This window comes from Cucumis sativus, chromosome 3 (assembly GCF_000004075.3).
Source record: "Cucumis sativus cultivar 9930 chromosome 3, Cucumber_9930_V3, whole genome shotgun sequence".
NCBI classification, from domain to species: Eukaryota; Viridiplantae; Streptophyta; class Magnoliopsida; order Cucurbitales; family Cucurbitaceae; genus Cucumis; species Cucumis sativus.
The window spans coordinates 34,899,261-34,922,758 of NC_026657.2; the positions used below are offsets into that span (position 1 = coordinate 34,899,261).

General features: G+C 32.0%; 3 protein-coding genes across 5 annotated transcripts; 2 read left to right on the plus strand and 1 right to left on the minus strand.

Annotated features, from left to right (window-relative positions):
* Positions 1-383: 383 nt before the first annotated feature.
* Positions 384-1,386, plus strand: LOC101222161 (protein GAST1). The gene is made up of 4 exons (XM_011654008.2): positions 384-578; positions 743-802; positions 919-952; positions 1,024-1,386. Exons 1-4 carry the CDS (start codon positions 501-503, stop codon positions 1,203-1,205), a joined length of 354 nt encoding a protein of 117 aa, XP_011652310.1. The 5' UTR covers positions 384-500; the 3' UTR covers positions 1,206-1,386.
* A 1,024-nt stretch (positions 1,387-2,410) lies between these two features.
* Positions 2,411-9,545, minus strand: LOC101221921 (dual specificity protein phosphatase 12). Of its 3 annotated transcripts, none has more exons than XM_011654009.2 (7): positions 9,280-9,539; positions 8,422-8,909; positions 5,151-5,203; positions 4,988-5,052; positions 4,799-4,877; positions 3,424-3,729; positions 2,411-3,073 (listed from the first exon to the last, which is right to left on the minus strand). In XM_011654009.2, exons 2-7 carry the CDS (start codon positions 8,859-8,861, stop codon positions 2,919-2,921), a joined length of 1,098 nt encoding a protein of 365 aa, XP_011652311.1. In that variant the 5' UTR covers positions 8,862-8,909; positions 9,280-9,539; the 3' UTR covers positions 2,411-2,918. The 3 variants fall into 3 exon arrangements, with proteins under 3 accessions (XP_011652311.1, XP_031738899.1, XP_031738900.1); XM_031883039.1 differs by lacking the exon at positions 9,280-9,539 and adding an exon at positions 8,985-9,168; XM_031883040.1 differs by lacking the exons at positions 4,799-4,877; positions 4,988-5,052 and having other exon boundaries at positions 9,280-9,545.
* Positions 9,546-16,129: 6,584 nt separating this feature from the next.
* On the plus strand, positions 16,130-19,099 carry LOC101222398 (F-box protein At2g26850). The gene is made up of 5 exons (XM_004141077.3): positions 16,130-17,602; positions 17,748-17,827; positions 17,981-18,153; positions 18,319-18,393; positions 18,631-19,099. The coding sequence occupies exons 1-5, from the start codon at positions 16,955-16,957 to the stop codon at positions 18,816-18,818; spliced, it is 1,164 nt and encodes a 387-aa protein (XP_004141125.1). The 5' UTR covers positions 16,130-16,954; the 3' UTR covers positions 18,819-19,099.
* The last annotated feature ends 4,399 nt before the right edge of the window (positions 19,100-23,498 follow it).

Below are 23,498 nucleotides of genomic sequence, written 5' to 3' on the forward strand. Positions count from 1 at the left end.
TTTTTTAAAAATTGGTTGGTTTTGAGAAAGAAGGTAATTAACTATTGCAAAATAATTGAAGTTCATACAAATAATTAAAGCTATTTATATTTGATGAGACAAACAAGGTTTTCAAAGACGAATAAACAAACTAAATTCCAAAAATGATTTGCAAAACAACTTATTATATTTTACTAATTAGTAATCAACAATAATGATTAAGTGAAATATAGGCTACACCTCATCTCATCCTTGAACAAAAATATTGTTCAATGCATGTTTAAAAAAATTAATTAAAATGTCATGTGCCATTTTATACCTTCCCTTTTAATTCTAAACCACACAATATTTTTTTATAGCCTTTCTTCATCCATACATCCAAATGTGTGTGTATATATATAACAATAATGTACACATTCTCAAATGAATGAATCAATCAATACAATCTCTCTCTCTCTCTCTTTCTCCCTATATTTTCTCTCTCTCTCTCTCAATTCTATATATAATTTAGTTTTGAAATTATGGGAAGGAAGCAAGTAATAGAGATACTGTTGTTTGTAGTAATGTTGCTGAACTGTGTTCTCTTAGTACACAATCTTGTAATAACCCTTTCTCCTAACTCCATTTTTATTTTATTTGATTTCTTACTACCAATAATTATATATTTAGGGGTTTTTCTTTCTTTTTTTGTACATATATATATATATATATATATATATATATATATATGAATCCTGTTGGTTTGGTTCATTGTGTTTTATAGGCCATTAGTGAGGCTCCAACACCACAGCCACAGACTAGTTCCAATTATTCCAATCCCATGGTATTTTTCTACATTGTAATATATGGTGAATCCATCCATTGATTGTCTTTTGTATATACAAAAAGTTGGAAATTAGTGTATGTAACTTCCTTTTCCCATTTTTTTCCAAATTTCAGCATGGAGTTACTGAAGGCAGCCTTCAACCTCAAGGTAAAAACTAAAAACTAATAATGAAAGGATTTTTCATGTGGTCAATTATTTTAAACTAAGCATTTATGCAGAATGTGGGGCTAGATGCACAGGGAGATGTTCAAAGACAGCATTCAAGAAGCCATGCATGTTCTTTTGTCAAAAGTGCTGTGCCAAATGCTTGTGTGTTCCTTATGGGACTTATGGCAACAAACAAACTTGTCCTTGCTACAATCAATGGAAGACTAAGAGAGGAGGCCCCAAATGCCCTTAATTACTTTCATTTCCCAACTCCCTACAAAAAAAAAAACCATCATTAAGTTACTTTCTAATCTCATTTTCTGAACGTCCCTATTTTTTCGTTATACTTCTAAAAAGTGATGGTTTTGACCTTTCATGGAGGGTGACTTCTTAAAAGTATATATTATATGGAAGGGTTATTGTTGTTGTCTACACCTTCATCATATATGATACCGAACTCAACTAACACTAATTCTAGTAAAAATAGGATAGATTGATTCCACCATTTTGCGTGTAAGGAATTTGAGAGAATTAAATTGAATATAATGAGAGCATAAAACCTTAAATAGGATATGTTAATTGTTCAGAAGTTCTATTTTTAGAAGTTAGAATAATCCACTCCAATTGTTGTTTATGTGATTATGGAGAAAGCAAGATTAATTGTCCAACATGCAAGCGTTTGGCCAATTTGTTTTAAGAAAGAAAAACAAATCAAACACCAGCTATTAATCAAAACTCAAATCCTAATTAAATTAAATTGTTCAATTTATAAGAAGCAATATTCTTTACAAAACAAACAATTATTGCGTTATGATTAGAGGAAATTGTCAAGACGATTAACAAGTAGAAGGCTAACTTAATTAATGCGTGAAAATCTAAGCATGTGGCATTAAAGGTTTGGTTAAATCCTAAGCAATAAGCATGCATCAATAAATTGTGCTTGAGACAACTTACCAACTCTCATCAAATTGCACTTAAGCAAGCATCGATACTTAATGTAATCTACCAGTGGCATATCTATTTTTCTCCTCGAACTAATTCTTATTGTGGTGAAATTCCTTTCTTGACATCTCAAGCATGAATACTTAATGCAACCTACCATTAGCATATCTATTTTCTCCTTGAATTAATTCTTGTGAAATTCCTCACTGACATCTCACCAGAGCCAAGCTAGAGCCACAATTAGATTGATACATTTCCGCTTTGCTTACAAACTTTTGAGACTGCATGCTGACACTCCGACTGGCAGCCCTTTTTGTCGATGAGATCAATTTATGGCTGCTGGAGGTGATGCATATGTTTTTTGGTGTTGGCATGTTGACGAACTCATTTTCTACATGAACTGGAAGAGGCCTTCAATTAAGGGTTCCTTGATGTTTTTTTCACTTAGATCAATTAAAGATCATTTTTTTCAAGGACCATATTGAACTTCGAGGAGAGAGAAAAAAACTGCTTCCGTGCCGAAAGTTATGCTTATAGAGCCTGCAAATTATAACTCACAACAATCCAACATTTTCACATAAGACCACAAAACCTGGATGGCGATAGAATGCCAAATGTTTAAAATCACAAACAGAAAAGAAAATAAAATGTTACTCGAGAATTTGACAACACACACACATGAACCCTTTCTCTCGACATGTACGAAACTCATACATAAAATAATATCAACTCATGAACAGATTTCCCTCAAAACGTGATTTTCAAATAACCAATCAAACTAGTGATTTAGAAACTTGAATCACATGAGGCATAATCAAGTGAACGAGACATTTCCCCCGTTTGATCTTCCATCTCATTGCAGAGTGGAAAGGAATATACATGAAGCAGAAATGCCAAACCCGTATGTAGTTCCTTTCCCTAATGGCGGAAGCATATAGTTCTGTCTATCTACTATTTGCATTTATGAGAAGAGAGATTATAGTCATCCCTGTTTGGCATTACAAACCTCTGTCCCGCAAAAGTATTAGACAGTTGAGATGTCAACTCGGCTTTTATGAAGCTGAAATGCTGGGGTGATCCAGCTTCCACAACTACATTGGATGCCTGACCAATTAAAGTATCCAAGACGAGCTTCACAATGAGCACAAGATAGTTTCCCTTCCAATGCACCTTCTTCAACTGGATAATAAAAGTAAAATCATTCAGCATTGGATTTTTTATACATGGAGATTCTATGGAATGTTTTCTCATGGCTTGAACATCAAGTGCATTTTTTAATGGACTTTCTAAACGTTTAAAAACTTGTTTATTAGTGAAAAAATAAAAAGTGTTTATAAACATTTAGAAAGTCAATTCAAACTCACCCTAAATTTTCTAGACCTTAACAGCCTTTTTTCCACTAGGACAAAACATTAGTCCAAGTAGTCTATTGTGTGCTGCAAGGCTGTTAATTTAATCCAGCTTTTCAATGACTGCGTCTAAATTATCAGATATTACAAGATATGGCAGAGGTTGCAGGATTGATTTACCTCCTGTCATCCACCGAAGGGGCTCAACAAAAATGGATGAACACTCAGGTTCCTCTGACTTATTAAAAGGGTTTCCACTTTTTCTCTTATACCAGTCAAAGGACGTCTCACCTTCCCCAGGAATGTGATCCACCACATTTTCCAGCAAGGCGACCAGTCTTCGACATTTCTTGCAGCGGTATGCACGTGCATGGGAAAAATCTACTTGTTGAGATGACTGTACCTCTGAAGCAACTTCACGGGACAAGCCTGGATCTGCTCCAAGTTTAGAAATGTTGATTTTTTCCCCACGATTATAGGACTCACCTGAAGAGGCAATAAATAATATAAATGAATAAGCAACAAGAAAATTCACCTATAAAACCTCGTAAAAATAAATTCACAAAGGAAAAAGATATCACCCACTAGAGGTCCCGATGCATGAGACCACACTAAAGGAGGTAGACGTCTCAAAGCAAATGCCTAACACAGACGTGTGCTCAAACATACATAACAATTATTATATGATTGGAAAAACCATTAACAAAGTAACATTTAGGTAAAAACAATTGGGAACAACGGAGGTGACACTCTGTTAGGGGATGCTTCAGTTTGATCCTAGGGGTAAGGATGATCATTTCTTAAGTCCTCATCCTTCCAAGGACTTTTTCTTGTGGCTCAACACTTAGTTAATCTTCCGGAATCAGGAATGACCTTGACGAGGCCAGGTCCAGGAATAAGTACCATGGTGGCTCAACACTTTTCAAACATCTTTTGATGATGATGCATAATTATTTAGAGGCCCTTTGATATGTATACGATCATTTCATTTTTGTTTACAAATCTTTTGACTTGTAAATGAAGTTCAGGACACCAAATATGTAAATTCTTTTGCTGGCAAAAATCTTTTATGCATGGCTCCCTGTCTTCGCCAAAAAAGGTGTCCTTTGACTCAAGAAAGCTGTTGTGATATAGTGAGATCAGTGGGTGGCAATACCAGAGGCAATGATCTTGCTCTTTCAACTCCTTAAATTCAGACTTCCATCATATGTGCTGGACTCAAGATAACTAAAACTCAGAATTTAAGATAACATCCGAACCAAATAAGTGTGTGTATGCACGTATGTATACCTTGACTAATCACAAACCAACTGTAGGACCATACAACATACAACTGTCAAGAAATTCTAGGATTTTATCAAGTTTGTTACAAGATAAATAAAAGCATATAATTGAATGTTGGGGGGAGAGAGAAGAAATAGGCCAAACAAATAATATAGAAAATCAAAATTTTTAAGAAGAAAAATAAATGAATTGTATAACAGCAGTATGCATCCAAACAATTGAACTAGATTGAAACAATTCACCAGGGGGCAGTGAAACAAGCAATACATACCCAATACTTTCAGGCGAAAACGCTTGTATATAGGACTGGCATAATCAACCTTGAAACCCATTTTCTCGAACAGTTTTAACTGGAAAGAATATAGACTAGTAATTAGCAAACTAGAACGGCTTAATTAAGGCATTGATTCTGCACAAGACCTTTCAGTAACTTATGAATTAACAATATTTCCAAGAGCACCTGCTCCATAAATCCATCATTGGGGCTGACAAATTCATTGCTTTGTCGTAAAGAATCAAGCGCATCTGCATCAATGGATAGTCATAAAAGAAAAACTAGCAATTGATTGGGACCATAAGCAACTACGTATACACTGGTTCAAGCAAATGATGGTTATTCACACCTTCTAGAGATAGCTGTTCGTTTCTCATAAGATATGCTGTGATGATGGCAGCACTGCAACGAATAAATGAAAATGAATTAAATAAATATTTGATATCAAGAAAATTGGAAAGATCATCATATAGGACTGGATTAATCTATGATAGAGCATGAAATATATTTTAATCATTCCTAAATTTTAACTTCAAAGAATTTGGTACATCGCTCTTGGATGGGGAGAATCTTGACTGCTGCTAAAGAATAACTCTAGTATCATAGTACCAGGTCATTAGAGATAATCAAGAAAAGACCACAGGATGCTTCTGTCCACTGCCAATATTCTCAGGCATGTTGGTCGATGAAATTCAACACATTCAAAAATCTTTGGTGCTCCCTTGGAGACAATGAACTTCTGTATCAAGTTCTTGCCTTTCTTCTCCTTATGGGAAGTTTAGTTCTCTCTAGCTCAATGTCTTTAGAGCCATTCTCTACAATTTGTGGTTGGCAAGGAATAGGCACATTTTCTTCATGCTACTTCTGAAAGGCCCTCTATATTGAAGACATACGAGAAAGGGTAGAGTGTGGAATTTCAAGTAGTGAGATGAGCCGGAGAGGTCATCAGCTCTCTCACACTAAGTTGCGTGCTGGGCTATTTTCTGTTATCTTGAAGTTCATACTGAAGAACTGAACTTGGGGATCGCTCCATTATCTCCTCTGTGCTGGGTTGTTTCCTCCTCACAATTTTTTTTATATCCGTGAGTGTTTGGGCCAGCTTATGCACACCTCAACTAATACCACATGGCAACCCACCTGACCCTACAACATTTGGGTGTCAAGGAAGCTCGTAGGAAATGAATTCTTAGGTTGGTGACCACCATGGATTAAACTCATGACCTCTCAGTTAGTTATTGAGACTATGTCTCCTTTTTTACCACTAGGTCAGCTCATGATGGTTTGTTTTCACCTCACAATACAATCAAATAGTAAGAATATGCTTAAAATAGCATGTGTTGACTTGCTCCTAGAAATGCTCACAAAGTGGTAACTAGTACATCCAATTTTGGAGAGGTTAGGAAAAGTGGCTAAAAACAAAAATTTGAAGAGATGGTAGGAGAAAGTGGAAACAGAAAGAGATTAATGAGATAAAAGAAGCTGAAGAAAGGCTTACTTGTGATTTTCAAGAGAGCCAACACTCAGCGGTTATAACCCTATTACAAGTATGCATGAAACAGAACTCCTGTGAGACCCCTATATCAAAGATATATGCAAGCAAGAGTAGTGAAGGGAATTCTCCTACTGATGGTTAGCAGCAGGAACATGCTAAGAGCATACAAATGGACTGTAGTCTTAATAGGGAAAGTTGGTTTTTGGGGTGTAGAATTTAAGGTAGTCAAGTGGGTAGATGAGGTTACCAACCCTCTAAAAATAAGATAGGTAGTTGCCTATTTTCTGTTATCTTGAACTTTGGATCAATTTATTGAACTTGAAAATTCTCTGTGTTTCCTCTGTTTTGTGTTGTTTTCTCCTTATATTTCAATGAAACAGTAAGGGAATCCTTACAACTTCCTTCAGAATAGTTTTTGTTAATCACTCTCTTCAATCGTGACTTCCAGCATAATTTTGGGATATGCCCTCATGTCATCTGGTATGAACCACATAATTTTACCAGATGGAAAGATAATAACAATAGGGTTGATAACATTTTGAGAGTATCATTTCCCTCCCACAATTTCCTTTTCTTTTTATGAGAAACACGACTTTCATTGAGAAAGAATGAATCCCGCTTAAGAAGGGATTCCAACTATACAAAATCATGTTCATAGGATAATTACAAAAGATCTTCGTCGAAGCCCAACGGGAGACATGAAAGCGAACAAGAGACCATCAGCCTCCCACAATTTTTTATCCAATGTTCGTGTATCTCACTCAGTTCCTCCTTCCTCTATTCTTTTTTTTAATGAGAAACAGAAATTTATGTTCAAAAGGAGACAAAAGTACAGCCTAAGGCAACTAAGGTTCCCACTCCCTGCCAAAACTAACAAAAGAAAAGTCTGCCAATTGTTAACTAACCCAAAGTTTGTAATTACAAAAGAATTTTGGGCAATTTGTACATCTCCAAGAGCCAATGTCTTGCACCAAAAGCTAAAAAGAACCGAAGAGAGAACTTATCTTTGATCACCTGGTTGTTCCTTTCCTGCACCAAAGAAGAGAATGTTTTGCACAACACCAAAGCACTCTTCCCAACCACCAATGAAATACCGTCAAGAACCTCCAAAAGCCAATTAACAATCTTTTTTGGAAGGCAAAAAGCAATGCCAAACTCCTTAAATAACGTATTTGAGCTATTAGCCACAAAATGGCAGTGGAGATGAAACAAGCGGTCAAGGTTTTCTTCCTCATGTAAACACAAACAGCACATAGAAGAAGACCTCACCCAATTTTGAAGTTGCCTTTGGAGTTCACGTGGGTGTTCAAACTTCTATAAGCCAATGACCAAAGAGAAACTCAACCTTTTTTTGGGATCTTGAATTTCTGTTTACCAAAGGATAGCACAGTGTCTTCTCCCAATTGGTTAGCATCAAAAAGGTGGATTTAGCAACATATGAGGCGAGTGAGTCAAGCTTCCATCTCATTGTATCGTGATCAATGCTCACAGCCCAACTATTTAGAAACTCAACCAAATTAACTAAATTCCCTAATTCCCTATCAAAGAGAGGTCTTTTAATCCCCAAGTCCTCAGTTTTCTGTCCACTGTCCCAACAATTAGCAATGGAAGACCCATTCTTCGAGGTATTTGAATAAAAATTTGGGTATTTATTCCACCCCACGTCAATAACGTTCCCGCATTCTTCTATCGTTCCCCGAGACAAACTCCAGAAAGCTCAAAATAGATTTTTGTCCTTTGTGTTATTTGACTAAAGCCGCTGTCTATCTTTCTGATTTTGTAATTTTATCAATTTTTGTCCTCAAAATTGTGGGAGGTGGCTGCACCAGATGTCTTAAAATGTTCCATATCTCACATTCAGCTAGTTTTCAAATAATTCATGTTCAAAATTTGGGATGCTTTATTTGTTATGCACAACCTTTTTTTATATGATTGTAGTACCTACTTATGATCTTCATAACACCCATATCCAGGTAGAACAAACAACTAATATTAACAGAAAATTTATCCATAATTAACGATGAAAAATCACAGTACCTTCAAAATAACCTAGCAGAGATACCATATCACATATCCAAAGCAAAAAAACGAGTGGTTAAAATAAAATGAAATGATAAGTTGCGTATACCTTCTAGATACTCCAGCGAAGCAATGCACCAGAACAGATCCCTCCTTTCTACCCCGCTCAATAAAATCATAGCACACATTCAAATAATCCAACAAATCCTCGTTTTCCATATCTCTCAGCGGCACTGCCATCCTCTCCACCTTCAAACCATTTCCAGCATATTCCAGCGAGTACAAGAGCTTCTCAGGTGATAAAGAACTCTTCGACCCATCAACATAGTCACTCTCAGAAGCTAAATCACACCCAGTCCCACCCACATACACCTTCTTAATTTCCTTGCTGGGGATTATCAATCCACTGCGCCATTCGGAAAAAAACGAAATCGACTCAGAACTAAGAACCGAAAGCATGTGTGTGATATCTGAGGTACCAAGCTGTAGAACTTCTGCTGCATCACCAATATTTCCAATGAAAAGCCTCTCACGTACAAGGTGAGGCATGACAATAAATCAAGAACAGATGTCACAAACGCCTAATAAACAATGTTTCTGCAAACACAAGTGAAACCTCATTAACTTTCTCTCTTTGCTTCAATTAAACAATAACTACATCCACAACAGTACCTCCAGACATACTCTACTTCAATTCCTATTCAAGATTGGCCATAAACAACAAAATGGGTTTTGTATAAAATACTTTAACATGTAAACCATAGCATGGAAGAACTTATTAGACAATGGGGATTTGACGAATCAAGCATGTTTGTTGAATGAATTCCCCAAAGAAGAGTAGGTTTTTCACAAGAATTGCGGAATTCAAAAGTTTAAAAAAAAAAAAAAAAAAAATCCGCTATATATTTGATTCAAACATTGCAAGGAAAAGAAAAAATAGATTGATTAAGAAGGGGCGAAGGATCACCTGAAATTTGGACGATGGAAAATGGAGCGTTATGTTGTCTTTGACTCTATGCTTCGCTGCCGGTATTTATATATTGTAAAAAAAAGGTAATTACAATAGATATCAATTATAACATCAATTTCTTTTATTGAAAGGTTGGGTATATATGTAGGTTAGAATCTCGCTTTCGTTATTATGGTTGTTTAGGGTGTGATAATGTGTATTAATGAGAGTTGATGGTAGAAAAAATGTATGAAATAGAATTGGTTTGGTAAGATTAGGGTGATGATCATTAAAAGAAATTGGTAAAATTGGTTTTGAAGCCAAAGGGAAGTGAATTGTACCATAAGGGAAGGGTGGAATGGAAAGAGTTAGCGAAGTGTAATGCTTTTAGGGTCGGACTTTGCTTTCCACGTGGCACAAAATGAACGCCGTGGCTTTCTTTGACTACGATTGGGCCCCACGGATCACCCTCCACCGAATTATTCCTCTCTTTTTACCCATAAAAAGAGAAAATATGTATTGCACATGTAATTGTATCAATTTAGGGCTCCATCCCTAATGTTTTCCTTCTTTGTTTTCTATTTCTTGTTTTATGTATTTAGTAACTATTTCTACTTCTTGCTTAATTTCTTAATAAAAGAAAGCAGAAAAGAAAATGTATTTGATAATAGTTTCTTGTTTTCTATTTTTTTTTTTGGATTTATTTTTTATTTTATTCACATATAACTCGATTAAAAATTACACCACTCACTTTATCAAACCTAGATAAGAAGATTTTCCAGTAATCTTATGGAGAACAAGATTAATATTGAGATCTGAAGCATAGAGATGGCAAGGAGGATGATGAAAACCCACGATGAAGAGGTGGACTGAAATCCACATTGAAGAGGAAGACAAAGACCCCCTGCGAAAACATAGGTACGAGAGGAAGATGATGGTTATTTGGGGAAGACGATAGAGATAATAGGAAGGGTGGTTACTTGGGAAAGAAGATAGAAAAAAGAGGAAGAAAAAAGAAATCATGTAAAAAAATGAAAAAGGAAAAGGAAATAGAACAATAATTGAGAAAAAGAAAAAGAAAACCAATAAAAATAATTGAAGAAAAGGAAAAGAAAACCAATAAATATAATTGAGAAAAAAAATGATAAAAATAATTGAGAAAAGGAAAAAGGAAACTGATAAAAATAATTGAAAAAAAGTAAAAATGAAACCAATAAAATTAATTGAGAAAAGGAAAAAGAAAACCGATAAAAATAATTATAAAAAAAGAAAAATGAAACCAATAAAATTAATTGAGAAAACAGAAATCAATAAAAATATTTGAGAAACGTAACATGATATCAAACACCTTTGTTTCTTAATAAATGAAAACAGGAAACAGGAAACGAAAACGTTACCAAACGGGTCCTTAAATTCTTAATCAGTAACTATATCAATTAAACTATGAACTTTGAAATTTATATTAATACAAACTTCAAATTAATGATTGTATTAATTTAAATTCAGAACTTTTATAAATGTGTCAATTTGAACTTCGAACTTATATGATTATATCGATTTAAACCTCTATTATGTTTTTATTGTGATACAGTTGTGAAAGTTTAGGGTTTAAATTGATACAATTGCTAATTCGTGGTCTAAACATCTTTTTCATTTTTTTCGTTGATGTTATAACTTTTATTTTTGACTGTTGATTCCATCCGATTATTCTTTAAGTATTGTCAACCTTATTTTTGACAGTAAGATCGAGAATCGTACGACTCATAACTAACCTAAAACTTTAAAGGAAAGCTATGCACTCAATACATATATATGTGTATGAGGTTTTTTTTTATGAGTTTTATTCCATGACCAATTTCTTGATTCTTAAACTATATATCTAATAACATAAATGTAACTTAGACTTAACTAAAATAAAGATGTTTTATAGTTTTTGTTTTCTATTTTTAAACTATGGCAAACAACCCTTTCATAGTCTAGACCATTATGAGGTTGGCACATATAAATCTACTAAATGTGTATGCAGAATAACGTTGCCAATAAACGTATTGAGATTTCTGCCTTGATAGCAAGAACTTGTTGAGATTTTGTTACGATCAAATAAAGTTTATAGCAATATTATAATAGCACATAAAATTAAATTGATTTGCAGAGAAGTGCAACGATAGTTTCGAACCGATAAAGTTTCTAACTAAAGCAGTAGAAAATGGGGTGTTTTGGTGTGGATTGAGAATGTAAAGTGTTTGATTGATCATATAGAAAATGGGGTGTTTTCGAACCGATAAAGTTTCTAATTTTTTAAATGTGCATAGCTATTTGTTGCAATCACGATCGAAAGCACCAGCAATTGTACTGATTGAATTCAAGAAGATTGTCGTTTTCTTTCACTACGATTCAACACTTTATATTTGATTCCTAAATTAATTTACGAGTGTCCAACGTGTCTTCTACTTCAATGTTGTGTTCTAACAAGTCATTGTCCTAATTCAACGTGTTTTTTAAAATACATAAACCCAAAACTTAATTCAAACTCAAACATAAAATATGATTTTATGTAAATGAAATTAATTAGCTAAATATTTTTAAAAGCGTTTAAATAGTTTAGGCAAAAATACACCAATTTATACCCCTAAACTTCGAAGGTTATATCAATTAAAACCTTGAACTAATAATAAGTATCAATTTAAACTTTGAGCGTAACTTATAATTGTATCAATTATATCATAAATCTTTCACCAATAAATCAATTTAAACTCTCTAAATCTCTAAATCTCTAAATTCCTTTTTGTTTACTCTAATATTTCCTTTTGTAAAACTCGCTTGTAAAGTAGTCTATGCACGTATGAATGATTTTAAAAAGAAATTATAATTAAAGATCTAAATTGATTGATTTATTAAAATTTTGGAGTTTAACATACTCAAATCATAAGTAACACACGAAACCGGTTGAACGATATTTTTTGAAGAAGTGTATAAATTGATACATTTACAAAAGTTCAAAGTTTAAATCGACGTAAGTAGTAATTTAGAGCTTTGAATAATACATTTAAAGTTTAGGAGTATAAATTGTTGAACGAGAAGTTGTGGCAGTGACGTTAAACCCTAAACATGAGGAGCAGCGTTTTGAGAAGGAAAGTGGTTTGTTGTATAGTTGTTATAATTATATATTAGGTTTGAGGATGATGAAATAATAAAAGCTAAGTCACATGGTTGTCCACATCAAAATCACCCTTATAAATTTATATATACCTAAATAACCTATGCCCTACTCACTATCACAAAGATAGTGACATTAAATCAAAACAGATTTGGAGGCTGACTTTACAATATTAATTTTAGTTCCTAAAGAAGTCGGTGGAGGCAAAAAGTAGGGATCGAAACGAAAGAGCATCGAGCGATATCAACTAAAAACAGACCCTTTCATTCGTTTCGAGCTCAAATGAGTATTTTCATTTGTCAACTTTCATTCAATTTCAAAAACGAAATCTATTTTTCATTAACATCCCTAGAAAATAGTCTTTTTTACCCTTTAATTGTTTTTGGATATTTTTCTTTAAATGATTTTTTTTTTGTTGATTTTTATGGGATTTTATTTAGAATCTTGATTAGTTTTCTGAAAAATAGGAATTTTTTGGACTTTAGCGATATTTTATTATTTTTGTATTGTTTGGAAAAATTGAAGTAGGTCGAGTTTGATCGAACCAGTGTAAAATTGTAGTGTCTTCTTCTCTAACTATTTTTTAATTTAATTTTAGTTTTATATTCTTGTTGACTGATATTGATTGTATACTCGATTACATACTTTTTATCAATATTGTTATTTAGCGTAAATTAGTTAATTAGTTTTTTTTTATTGAATATAAAAATTATCTATTTATTAAAAAATTTAATCAAACCCTATTCTCGTCTAGGGTTGTCATATCGGTTCAACAATTTCATTTCTTTTACTATTAAATTTGGCAACATTATGAGAGGAGGTGGGAAGAGAGAATAATCGATGCATCACATAGCTTCAATCCATCTTCTTTCCTACATTCTACTAATTGCCTCTAGTGTCAAACATACTAGAGAACGTTTCGATAGAAAGTAGTGCCTTAGTTTTTATTTTAAAACGAGATGGATCTCAAATTTTATTAATAAAACGAGACTAAAGCTCAAAGTACACGAGTGATATATAAAAAACACACAAATGAAAATGAAAGTAGTGTCGTGTAGGGTTGTGAATAGAAACAGGTGGAATAATACCAAGCCTAATTACGACTAAATGATAGTTGCTCTTTTTGGTTTATGTTGACTAATTTAAAATTTTTTGTTAAATGATTTTTTCTTCTCGAGTCTTTTGACAATGTCTCAAATATATATTATTCTTGCCTCGTAATAATGGTGGAAAGTGGGAACATGATTGTTGGACCTACAAATTTATTGTCTATGAGTGTTAGATACGAATGACAATATCGATCATGGTGGTTTCGGAAGCACACGATATCATTAGATTTAGATTTATAGTGTCACTATTGATCAAAATCTCTTCCATAAAAGACACTGAATATGTGTTGTGTGGCTATTCATTTTGTTATTTTTCTTACTTTGGAAATGATCAATTCCCATTTTTCTCATTTGCATTTTGATTTTTAATCTACAAATCTAACACCTTCATTTGTTTGGTTTAATTTGATTTAGGAGTGTTAGATGTTTGTGTTCAAACATTTTCTAATATTAATATTGTTGATCTTAAGAAGAGTAATAATTTTTCATTTTGAATTATACAAAATACAAAATTTATGCATTTTGGATCTCTTTCAAGTGAAACATAGATGTATATATCTTTTTAAAATGTATTTTAAAACTAGATATTTTGTCCCGTCAATCCCAGTATTTACTGTACTTAATTGCCGATTATAAACCGAGGTCAATTGAACTGGTGAATATTTAGAACAGTTTCGAAAACGAGAAAAATTACAAGCCCACAATGAAAAATATAAAAAATACCCCAATCAACCGACAATTAATTGGTCACTCACACGAATAATATATCTATTGGTACCCAAATTTAAACTACCAATATCCAAACGATTTTTATTCAAGATTATCGTATACCAAGATCTTTTATATTTGATAATGAACAAAAAAAAATACAATATTTATGATTGATTGAAAATAAAGTTCATGATTTCAAAAAAATATATAATAGAAAAAATGCAGAAATAAGAAGAGAAGAAAGAATATGGAAAACAAGAGAAAAATTGGAGAATATGGAAATGAATGACAAACATGAAATATTTAAAAAATTATCAGACTTCATAAACTTTTTGATTTTGTTACATAGGTCGTAAATATAATTTCACTGTTTTGTTATATTTATGAAAATTAACTCTTAAAAAATCCACGGCCTTATTTTAAAAATAAATGTGAAGGCCTAGATTATCTTCTTTAATTAAAATTAATGAATGGTAAAAAATTGAAACTATTTATTATATATATATATATATATATATATATATATATATATATATATATATATATATATATATATATATATATATATATATAAAGTTGAATGGTTTTGGTATATTCAATGTTTTTTTTTTTGCTATATATGAAAGTTGCTTTTGCAAAAATAGAAAAAAAAATTATGATAATAGAATTCATGTTACAACATTTTTAAAATTTTCAAAACTAGTAAATTTAAAAGTGATGACCCTCTAATAGCCCTAAGATTACCGTATTATAGGCTTTTGATAGTTTTATGATTACGGTTTGATATCACTAATTATGATACATTTGCAATATGAAAAAAAATTGGTGTTATGAGCTGTTTTTTTTTTCTAAATATTTTTGTCATTTGATGTAATTTTTCTATAAGAAATGTGTCCGTGCTTATATGCTAACCTAACAAAATAAAATAAATTACAATGAAATAAAAAAAAAATAAAACTAGCTCCTCTAACAACCAAAAATAGAGAAATAAAAGAGGGAGTCTTTAATATATATATATATATATTCACTATGGCTTCAACTTTCCAACATCGATAGCTTTCTTAACGTTAAAAATATTCTTTCCATTCAAAGTATGTCAATTATAACAAGAAGTAAGTAGAAGAACAGAACTACTAATTGACGTTAAGACTTCAATATTTTAATATGGTTTTACGTTAGTAGTTGAAAGTGAGTTAAGAATTTGGATCAGTTTTGAAAATAACAGTTGGAGAGGAAAGAAAGAAAATGCATGCATTACCAATTCTGTAAAGTATGGATATGAAGAGATTATATATCTTTTTAACCAATTTTTAAGTTTGGTTCATTCTCAAGGGAAGATGACTTCTAAAGAAAAAAAGTTGATTGTGTAAATGTTGATGTTGACATTTCTTTATATATATTTGGACAAGCTAAAGAATGATAGAATTTTTTTTGTATCTAAAGTTATCTAGGGAGAAAACGTAGAATGGAAGAAAGTTTTTTTTAGATTTAGAAAGGAAAGAAGGCAAAAAAGACTTGGGTGCATCCATCTATCTTGTAGCCGATGAGCGAGAAGTATTTTGTTGATCTTTTCTACTACTTTATAGTAATATTTTAAAAGAATTTTATCAATTAAAATAATATTCAATAAGAATATTTTTGAGTTGTTATTAAAAACTCCAACTTTGAGAAATTTTCTAAACCCAACGGGAAATTGGAAAAGATGAAGAAGTATTAATTTTTTATTGAAAGGGAAAAAGACGTAAGAAGGGTAGTTGGAGAGCAAACAATGGAGGGTGAAAACGAGGGAATGTATGGAGGGAAAGCTTTGGAAGCATCATATATGCAAACAAGGCAAAAATGGCCAAATGGGGTCACTCCTTATTTAAATTCACATAATCAAATTTCACACTCCATGGGTTGGTGACCAAACCAACTTCCCCTGCTTATCATAAATGGCCTACAATGGCGGTGGTGGTAGCATTGCCCTTTCATTGCTTCTAACAAGCTGCAGCTCCTCAGGTCTCCCCTTTTCATTTAATGCTCCATTTCTGTTTTCCACCACAACTTTAATTTTCTTCCTGTAGGGTTTTTCTCCCTTTTTTTGATTTTTGCTAATCCACTCGATTTTACTTCGTACTCTTCCTCTTTTTTCAGTGCTTGTTTTGGACCATTCGAATCTTCTGTCTTTATCGTGGAGTTTTGTGGCTTTGAGGGTTTTATGTCTTTATCTCTACTGGGTTGTGGTCCAAGTTTGGCTTCTCTTGTGTTTTTTTCAGGATTTGGGCATCTGGGTATCGCTCTGTTTTTGTTTGTTTTTTTTATAATCAATTTTGAGGACTTTTCATTGAATTTCTCAATGAGGGTTTTCAATTGACTATTTACCATCATTTCTGTCTAAGAAGCTTCATGATGTTTGGATGACAATGGCAATGTGTTATTAGCTCTGATGAAGCATTTAGAATTTCCCTGTTCTTGAAGTTGTTGCTGTAGCCTGTATTGCTGTTTCTTAGTGAAAGAAGCTTGTCGGTTGTGATGTCTACAACAATCACTTTCATGATAAAAAGTTGTCTTTTCTTCTCCTTGTTTCTTCTTTCTTTCTTCAAAATCAAAAGCTGGTGATTTCAATAACTGTTTTCTATCACTTCGCTTTTTATATATTGGTTTGATTCCCCATTTTTTATTCCTTGGTCTAGCCATTTTTGTTGCATTTTCTGCTAGGATTTCATAGAGCACAATGCTTTATCTGCTCATCTCTTTCCTTTCCTTCATCCTTCTTTCGAAGTCCTTCTCTTATAAACGCTTGCTGCCATGGGAGGTCAAGATGAGTTTGTTGACTGCTTTACTTGTATCATGGTTCCATAAGAGCAAACTTGCTTTGAGTTTCTTTCTGGTTCTCAAGGTCTCCGATCCGTCATTAAAGAGCATCAGATGTAGCACAAAGCTGGGGAATTTAGAGGAGAAAAGGGGCACTTCACTCTTGGATTTGCCTGAGTTGGCTCTCGAGTCAATTCTCGACCGGCTTTCACCATCTGAGCTGTGTAGGATGGCAAATGTGTGCACTTATTTGAGGGATGTTTGTGAAGATGACTATTTCTGGGAGAAGCACATGAAGCAGAAATGGGGGAAGTTGATGGGTAATTCTGCTTCTAAAGAATGGCATTTGCACATAGCTCGTCAGAGGAGATCTAAGCTCACAAGTTCACCTCAGAAGAAAGGTTTCTTCAGTTCGTATTCTGGAAGTTGGTCTTTTCTGCTGACTAGACCAAAACCAGAAAGTAGAGGCAACATCAGGAGTCCTTTACCAATTGATTCAATGAAGGCTTGGTATCAATCTCTTGAAAATGGAAAGTTATGGTTCCCAGCTCAAGTCTACAATAGAGAGGTAAGAAAGCTGATGCAAGCTTAATAAACAAAGTTTTCTTGAATTTTGAGTTCACCATTCCTTATTTTAGAATGACAGCAACTTTTGCTAGTAGCATCCTTGCTAGTAGCATCCTTGCTTTATAGATTTCTATCTATTTTTGCAGAGTGGTCATGCTGGTTTCATGTTGTCTTGTTATGATGCCCAAATATCCTACGATTGGCAGACCGACATGTTCAAGGCAAGGTATATCGAAAGACATGCTCACATTGACTTCAAAACTTACTTGAATCCTGCACTTGTTTGTATGGATTGCACATTAAGTGATTTCCCTTTTACTAGTGTAGACTTGCTTCTTCTTTGAATGGTTTATTTAATTAAGCTATGATTCGATCTCAGATATCCACCACATGGGAGACGGGCAATAGAGGAAAATATTTTTTGGAACAGGCTAAGAGCACCGCCTGTGGATATTCCTCCCCATCTTCTTCATGCCTCTGAATGTTTAGCTGACCTGAAACCTGGTGATCATGTCGAAATCCAATGGAGAAAAAGCAAGGAGTTTTCTTATGGTGTGTTTTTCAACTCCAAGCTCTTGAAAAACATGTAGCTTACATGATAGTTTTTAGTTGATTTCCAAACCTTCACCTACCATTTTTCCTCCAAAAGCAACAAGATTCGTCGTCGAATCAAAAACCTTGTCTTGCTACTTGACAGACATTCCCCTTTTATCGTAGGTTGGTGGTATGGTGTCGTAGGCCACTTGGAAGCATGTGATGGGAATGCAAACAAATGCCAATGTTGCTGGAATGGTAAGTGAAAATTTGCAAGATAATTACAAGTTTATATTTGAATAGAACTGCTAGGATTTCTGAATGCGTGGTGAATGTAGTGTTTCATTACATGTTTGGAAGCACCCTCAATAAAAAAAAACACTCAAGTCCGGCACTTCACAAGTACTTAGTCTGAAAACATTTTGAAAAGTGCCTATTGGCCTAACTGAGGTTGTGGACTTGGAGTGAGACTGATAAGTTGTTGATGATGGACAGACATGGTGCTGTTAGAGTTCAGTCAGTACGGCGTCGAGTCACGATGGAGAAAGACAGTTATAAACCGAAAGAGCCACAAGGAAGTAGGGAATGGAGCAGATGGGTATTATGGAGGAGTGCGGAAGCTTTACAAAGAAGAGGAAATTACGAGGTGGAAATGCTTGTGGCCTAATAGAGTTTTGGAATAGAATCATTACATTCTTCAATGCTTCTCTGCTCCTGTTTTAATGTACAGATTTAGTTTTTCTTTCTTTCTTAACCATCTTTTCTATTTCTCTCTCTGAGATTTTCTCTCAAATTATGAGTCAAGAGGCATTGCTTGGAGAGTCTTTCGGAGGATGTTTTACATATAACAGACTTCTCTAATGTTGCATCTTATATGTAAAATTTGAGAATTTTCAAGGAGGCTTTTTGGAGTTATTCAACTCTTTTTTCTTTGGGAATATTCATTGCATTGTTCTTGGTGATATTTTACCTTTGCCATTTGATTTGGACTTTTGAATAGCTTAGATCTACTCTTTCTCTCTAATAGACTAGGGATTGAAGATGTGAGATTTGCAAAAAGGATTTCTTTTTTTTGACACTTGGAGAACATTTTTGACACCAAATTTCTTTACTTTGATGTATTTTCAATAATGGAACTAAATTTTGCAAACTAAAAAGATGGTTTTTAAAATAGTGTTTTTGCTTTTAGAATTTTGTATTTAACTCATTTTTATAAATAATTAAACTTAATTTTTAAAACAAAACCTTATAGAAAAGAAGAAAAAAAATCAATATTTATGACCTTACTTTAGAAATTACAACATTTATTGTGTCTTAGGTCTATTTTAAATTTTAATCAAATAAAAAAAATTATGATAAAAGTTGGCACACCTTGCCAAGTTTTAGGATAAATTTATAATAAATTTTAGGAAAATTATCAAAACAAAAAAACAAAAGACACGTTAAAAATAGTAAATTTGATAAAATATTTATAACATATAACAAAAGTGTTGAGATTCAATAAAAAAAATTAAAAGACTATAAAAACTATTATCAATAAAATCTAAAATTTTGTTAATTTTAAAAATACTCTAAATATTAACCATTAACAATAAGATATGATATTTAAATAGAATGTAATAAAACCCTAAATTTTATTAGATTCATATGTATCTATAAACTATTTTAAGCAAGTAAATGAAAACGTTAATAAGGAAGATATATATTTTTTGAAAAAATGAAGTCACATCACCACCAATAACCACAACCAAAATTTGAACCACCAACTCCCTTTGTTTCTTTTCCAATCCTTCTTTATATTTTCACCTAAAAAGTTACTCTTTTTTTTTAATGATTTTCCAAATTTACAATTTAGCATTAAACAAAACTACACCAACTTTCATATGGTTAATGTCTACGCGCCTTAGCATATCATTTCTTTTTCTTCACGTCGGTGATCTACCTTACCTTACCCTTTACTACACCAAACTTCATATATCCTTCATACTTCATCCCATGCCTTTCCTACTCTTTCCCTCTTTAATCATTCAATTTACCCACATGCTTAATAATAATTCCAACCCTCATTTATTTTGTCTACTGAATTGCATCAAATGTCGATTCTAAATAAGTGTTCACGTCTTAGTTCAAACTTTTCAAAGTTAGAGTCGACGTAAAGGGCATGTGTATACATTTGTTATTCTTTGTTATCTTTTTTACTTCAAATTCACCGTGAGTTTATTATAGTTTGTATAAGAGATGTGAGCTTTGTGTGGTGTAGTGTTTGGAATATTGTTTTTGAAGTGATTAGATAAAAAAATAATAATAATAAGTTGTTTTGAAAAACATTGATGTGTTCGAAAACTACCTAATGTGAATTTTAAAGAATGAGTTTGAAATAAGTTGATTTAGGTTAATGCTTTAATACTACTTTTTTTGGAAGATAAAATTTGAGTGTTTAATGGTTAATCTCTTTATTGTGAAAATTAAAACTTTGACAACCACGTTAGCCAATTTCGACTACCATCTCAAGTGAACCAATTTAATTAAACAAGCTTGTACATAACCACACTAATTTTGAAAGAAAAAATGGGTCAAACACACGTTCTTATATATATAAAAAAAAAGTAAATAAAAGTGATTTTTTGAAAAATACTTTTCTTCTTAGGTGAGCCCAACTATAATCCAGGTCACTTGCAAAAATAGCAAAATAAAAGTTTTGATAATAGAGAAAGTTTACAATCGATAGTCCTATGATATCACTAATTACTTGTCATATTTGTCAGTTGTGCAATATGCAAAAATGATGTGTCGTTGACTGTTTTTTTTTTTCTAAATGTTTTTATCATCTGAATGTAATTTTTCTATAATAAACGTCTCAAACGTGTAAATTAAAATCGTAAAAACTTAACGTGTGGAATGTAGTATCGAGAGAGAGGAGACAAAAACATTTCACAAGTTGACATAGAAAAGTACACAATGGTAAACAACTTGAGAATCTCAAGCTCTAGTTGGGAATTGGAATGAGTGTTTGTGTTGGGGATTGAGCCCACTCAATTTATCCTCTCCACTCAATTCAACTTCCTTTTTATATACATAATATAATTTTCTTTTTGCAACTATATTGCAAGTGAAACAAAATTTAGATGGTATGAAAAGGTATTAATTTTTTGTAGATGAGTTGGTGGTGGTGGTAGAAATTGTATATTGCTTAAGTTGATAATCAAATGTGTGAATATCATACCAAAGTTGTTGGTTGTCGAAGTGTAGTATAAGTAATCATCGACATGAAGAATCATTGAATTCATTAGTGAAGCTCGAGGGAGGAGGATTATGTTGAGTTTGTTAAAGTAACTATCAACTCTTGTTTACTAACATTTTATAAAATTGACGAGTCAAATGTTGATTTGATAATCTTTAAATTTGTCAAAATTATAATAAGAAATAAACAATTAAAATATTAAAAACACTCCCTTTGATTTTTAATGGTTATTTTTATAGTAAAAATAAATATTAGGTTATCTAATTTTCATTTGATTTTTTTAATTTTAATTTAGTTATTTGATTTGGAGATCTACAATTTTAACCTTGATTTTTTTTTATATATATATTTTAGTTTATAGTTTGTAGGGTTAATAATGTTTACTATTTTAATTTAAAAGAATTATAATTAGTTAAGTTATCATTTTCATCACTTTTTACCTCTTAAGTTTTAAATTCACACTAAAGTGAGTAGTAAATTAGTTAAAAAATCAATATTAAAACTATAAACTTTTCTAATATTAAACTTTGAAACAAATTAAAACATAATTCAACCTTAAATTATAGAAGTGTAACAATTTAAAATCCAAAAAATTAACTAAAAACTAGATCCAAAATCTTTTTTTCTAAAATATTTTGCATGAGAATTTATGGAAGTTGGAGAAAAATTTGAAAATGAATGTATTTAAGGTTTGATGTTTGGATGATAGTGGTAAACGAAAAGAAAATTAAGAATCGAAAACAATCGTGTAGTTTACTTTTAAAACCTGAAATCGTTCATAAAAGTTTTAATTTGTTAAAATGCTTGGTTCCAAACAAATTATAAGATTTTAAAGAATAATAAATTTAATTTAATGGGCCCGGACACTCACGAATATTAAAAAAAAAATTATAGAGTAAACCAAATTGTCTAGCAAAATGTGCACGTAAGCTGACCTGGACACTCATGAATATTAAAAAGAACTGGTTAAACTAATGATGGAAACAAATATGAGACGTAAATAGAAAGGCTAAATATTTGTGACTATCAGTAGGTTGAGTTGATTCGCTAGCTATTTTAAATTTTGGATTTAGTTTCTATTTGGTTTTACATTAAATATTGAACACTTCAATTTGTAATTTTCTAAAATGTATTGTTTTAGCCTATAGTCTCTGAAAGTGAGTTTAAAACGTATAATTGCTGTAAATGAAAAAAACTGTTGAGAATATTTACAAATAGCAAAGTTTCAAATCTATCACCGATAAACATTAGACCTATTGATAGATAGTAGTGTATAATGTCTATAAGCTATAGAATGTGAAATTTGGCTAGATAAAAATTTTGGTATTTTAATAACTGAAAAAGTATTTTTTTTTTCAAAATTAAATTATTTTGTAGTATTTTTATAACACTTCGTTAAAATTACTTGAGGTAGAAAAAAGAGTTTATCATTTTTCCATTCAAATAATGATTTATATATATTTTTTATTTATGAGAATTTTGGTTAAGTACTAGAAGTGACTTCTTAATAATCAATCTCCCAAGTAATTTTTTTTTTTTTAAAAAGTAAAACCCCATTTAATATTCATTTTGTTTCTAATTTCATGCTTTGATCCACTCTTTGATTTGACCAAATCTTCCTAAATACAAGCCTTTCTTGTGTTGTCACCACCAAATGCACAAAAGCCAATTAAAAAAAAAGGACAAATTAAAATTTAATTTTCCCACAAAATAAAAAAATGGGATGAACATTTTCTTACTCCATTTTTAAATTTATGATTATTTATTACTACTTTCTAACCATAATAAAATCGTGTGACCCATGACTAAATTCACTATAACAAATGACCAAATTCATGATCAATAAATATAATCCATATGTTGAGTTATTGACAATGACTAATCCAATTAAACCAAAATTATAAAGTAAACAAACTTTGCAAATGAAAAATTCACCAACCCCCAATTTTGTCACGCGCTTCAAGTTCAATCCAAGCGCGTGCTCTCATATTTTTAGGCTTAACCATAATTATAATTCCACAAAATTGTAAATTTGGTTTTCCAAAAAAAAACCCCAAAACTATTGTTATTTTAATTTGCCACCCCCTTCCACCTCCCAAGATCTGCCACTTCATCATCTCTA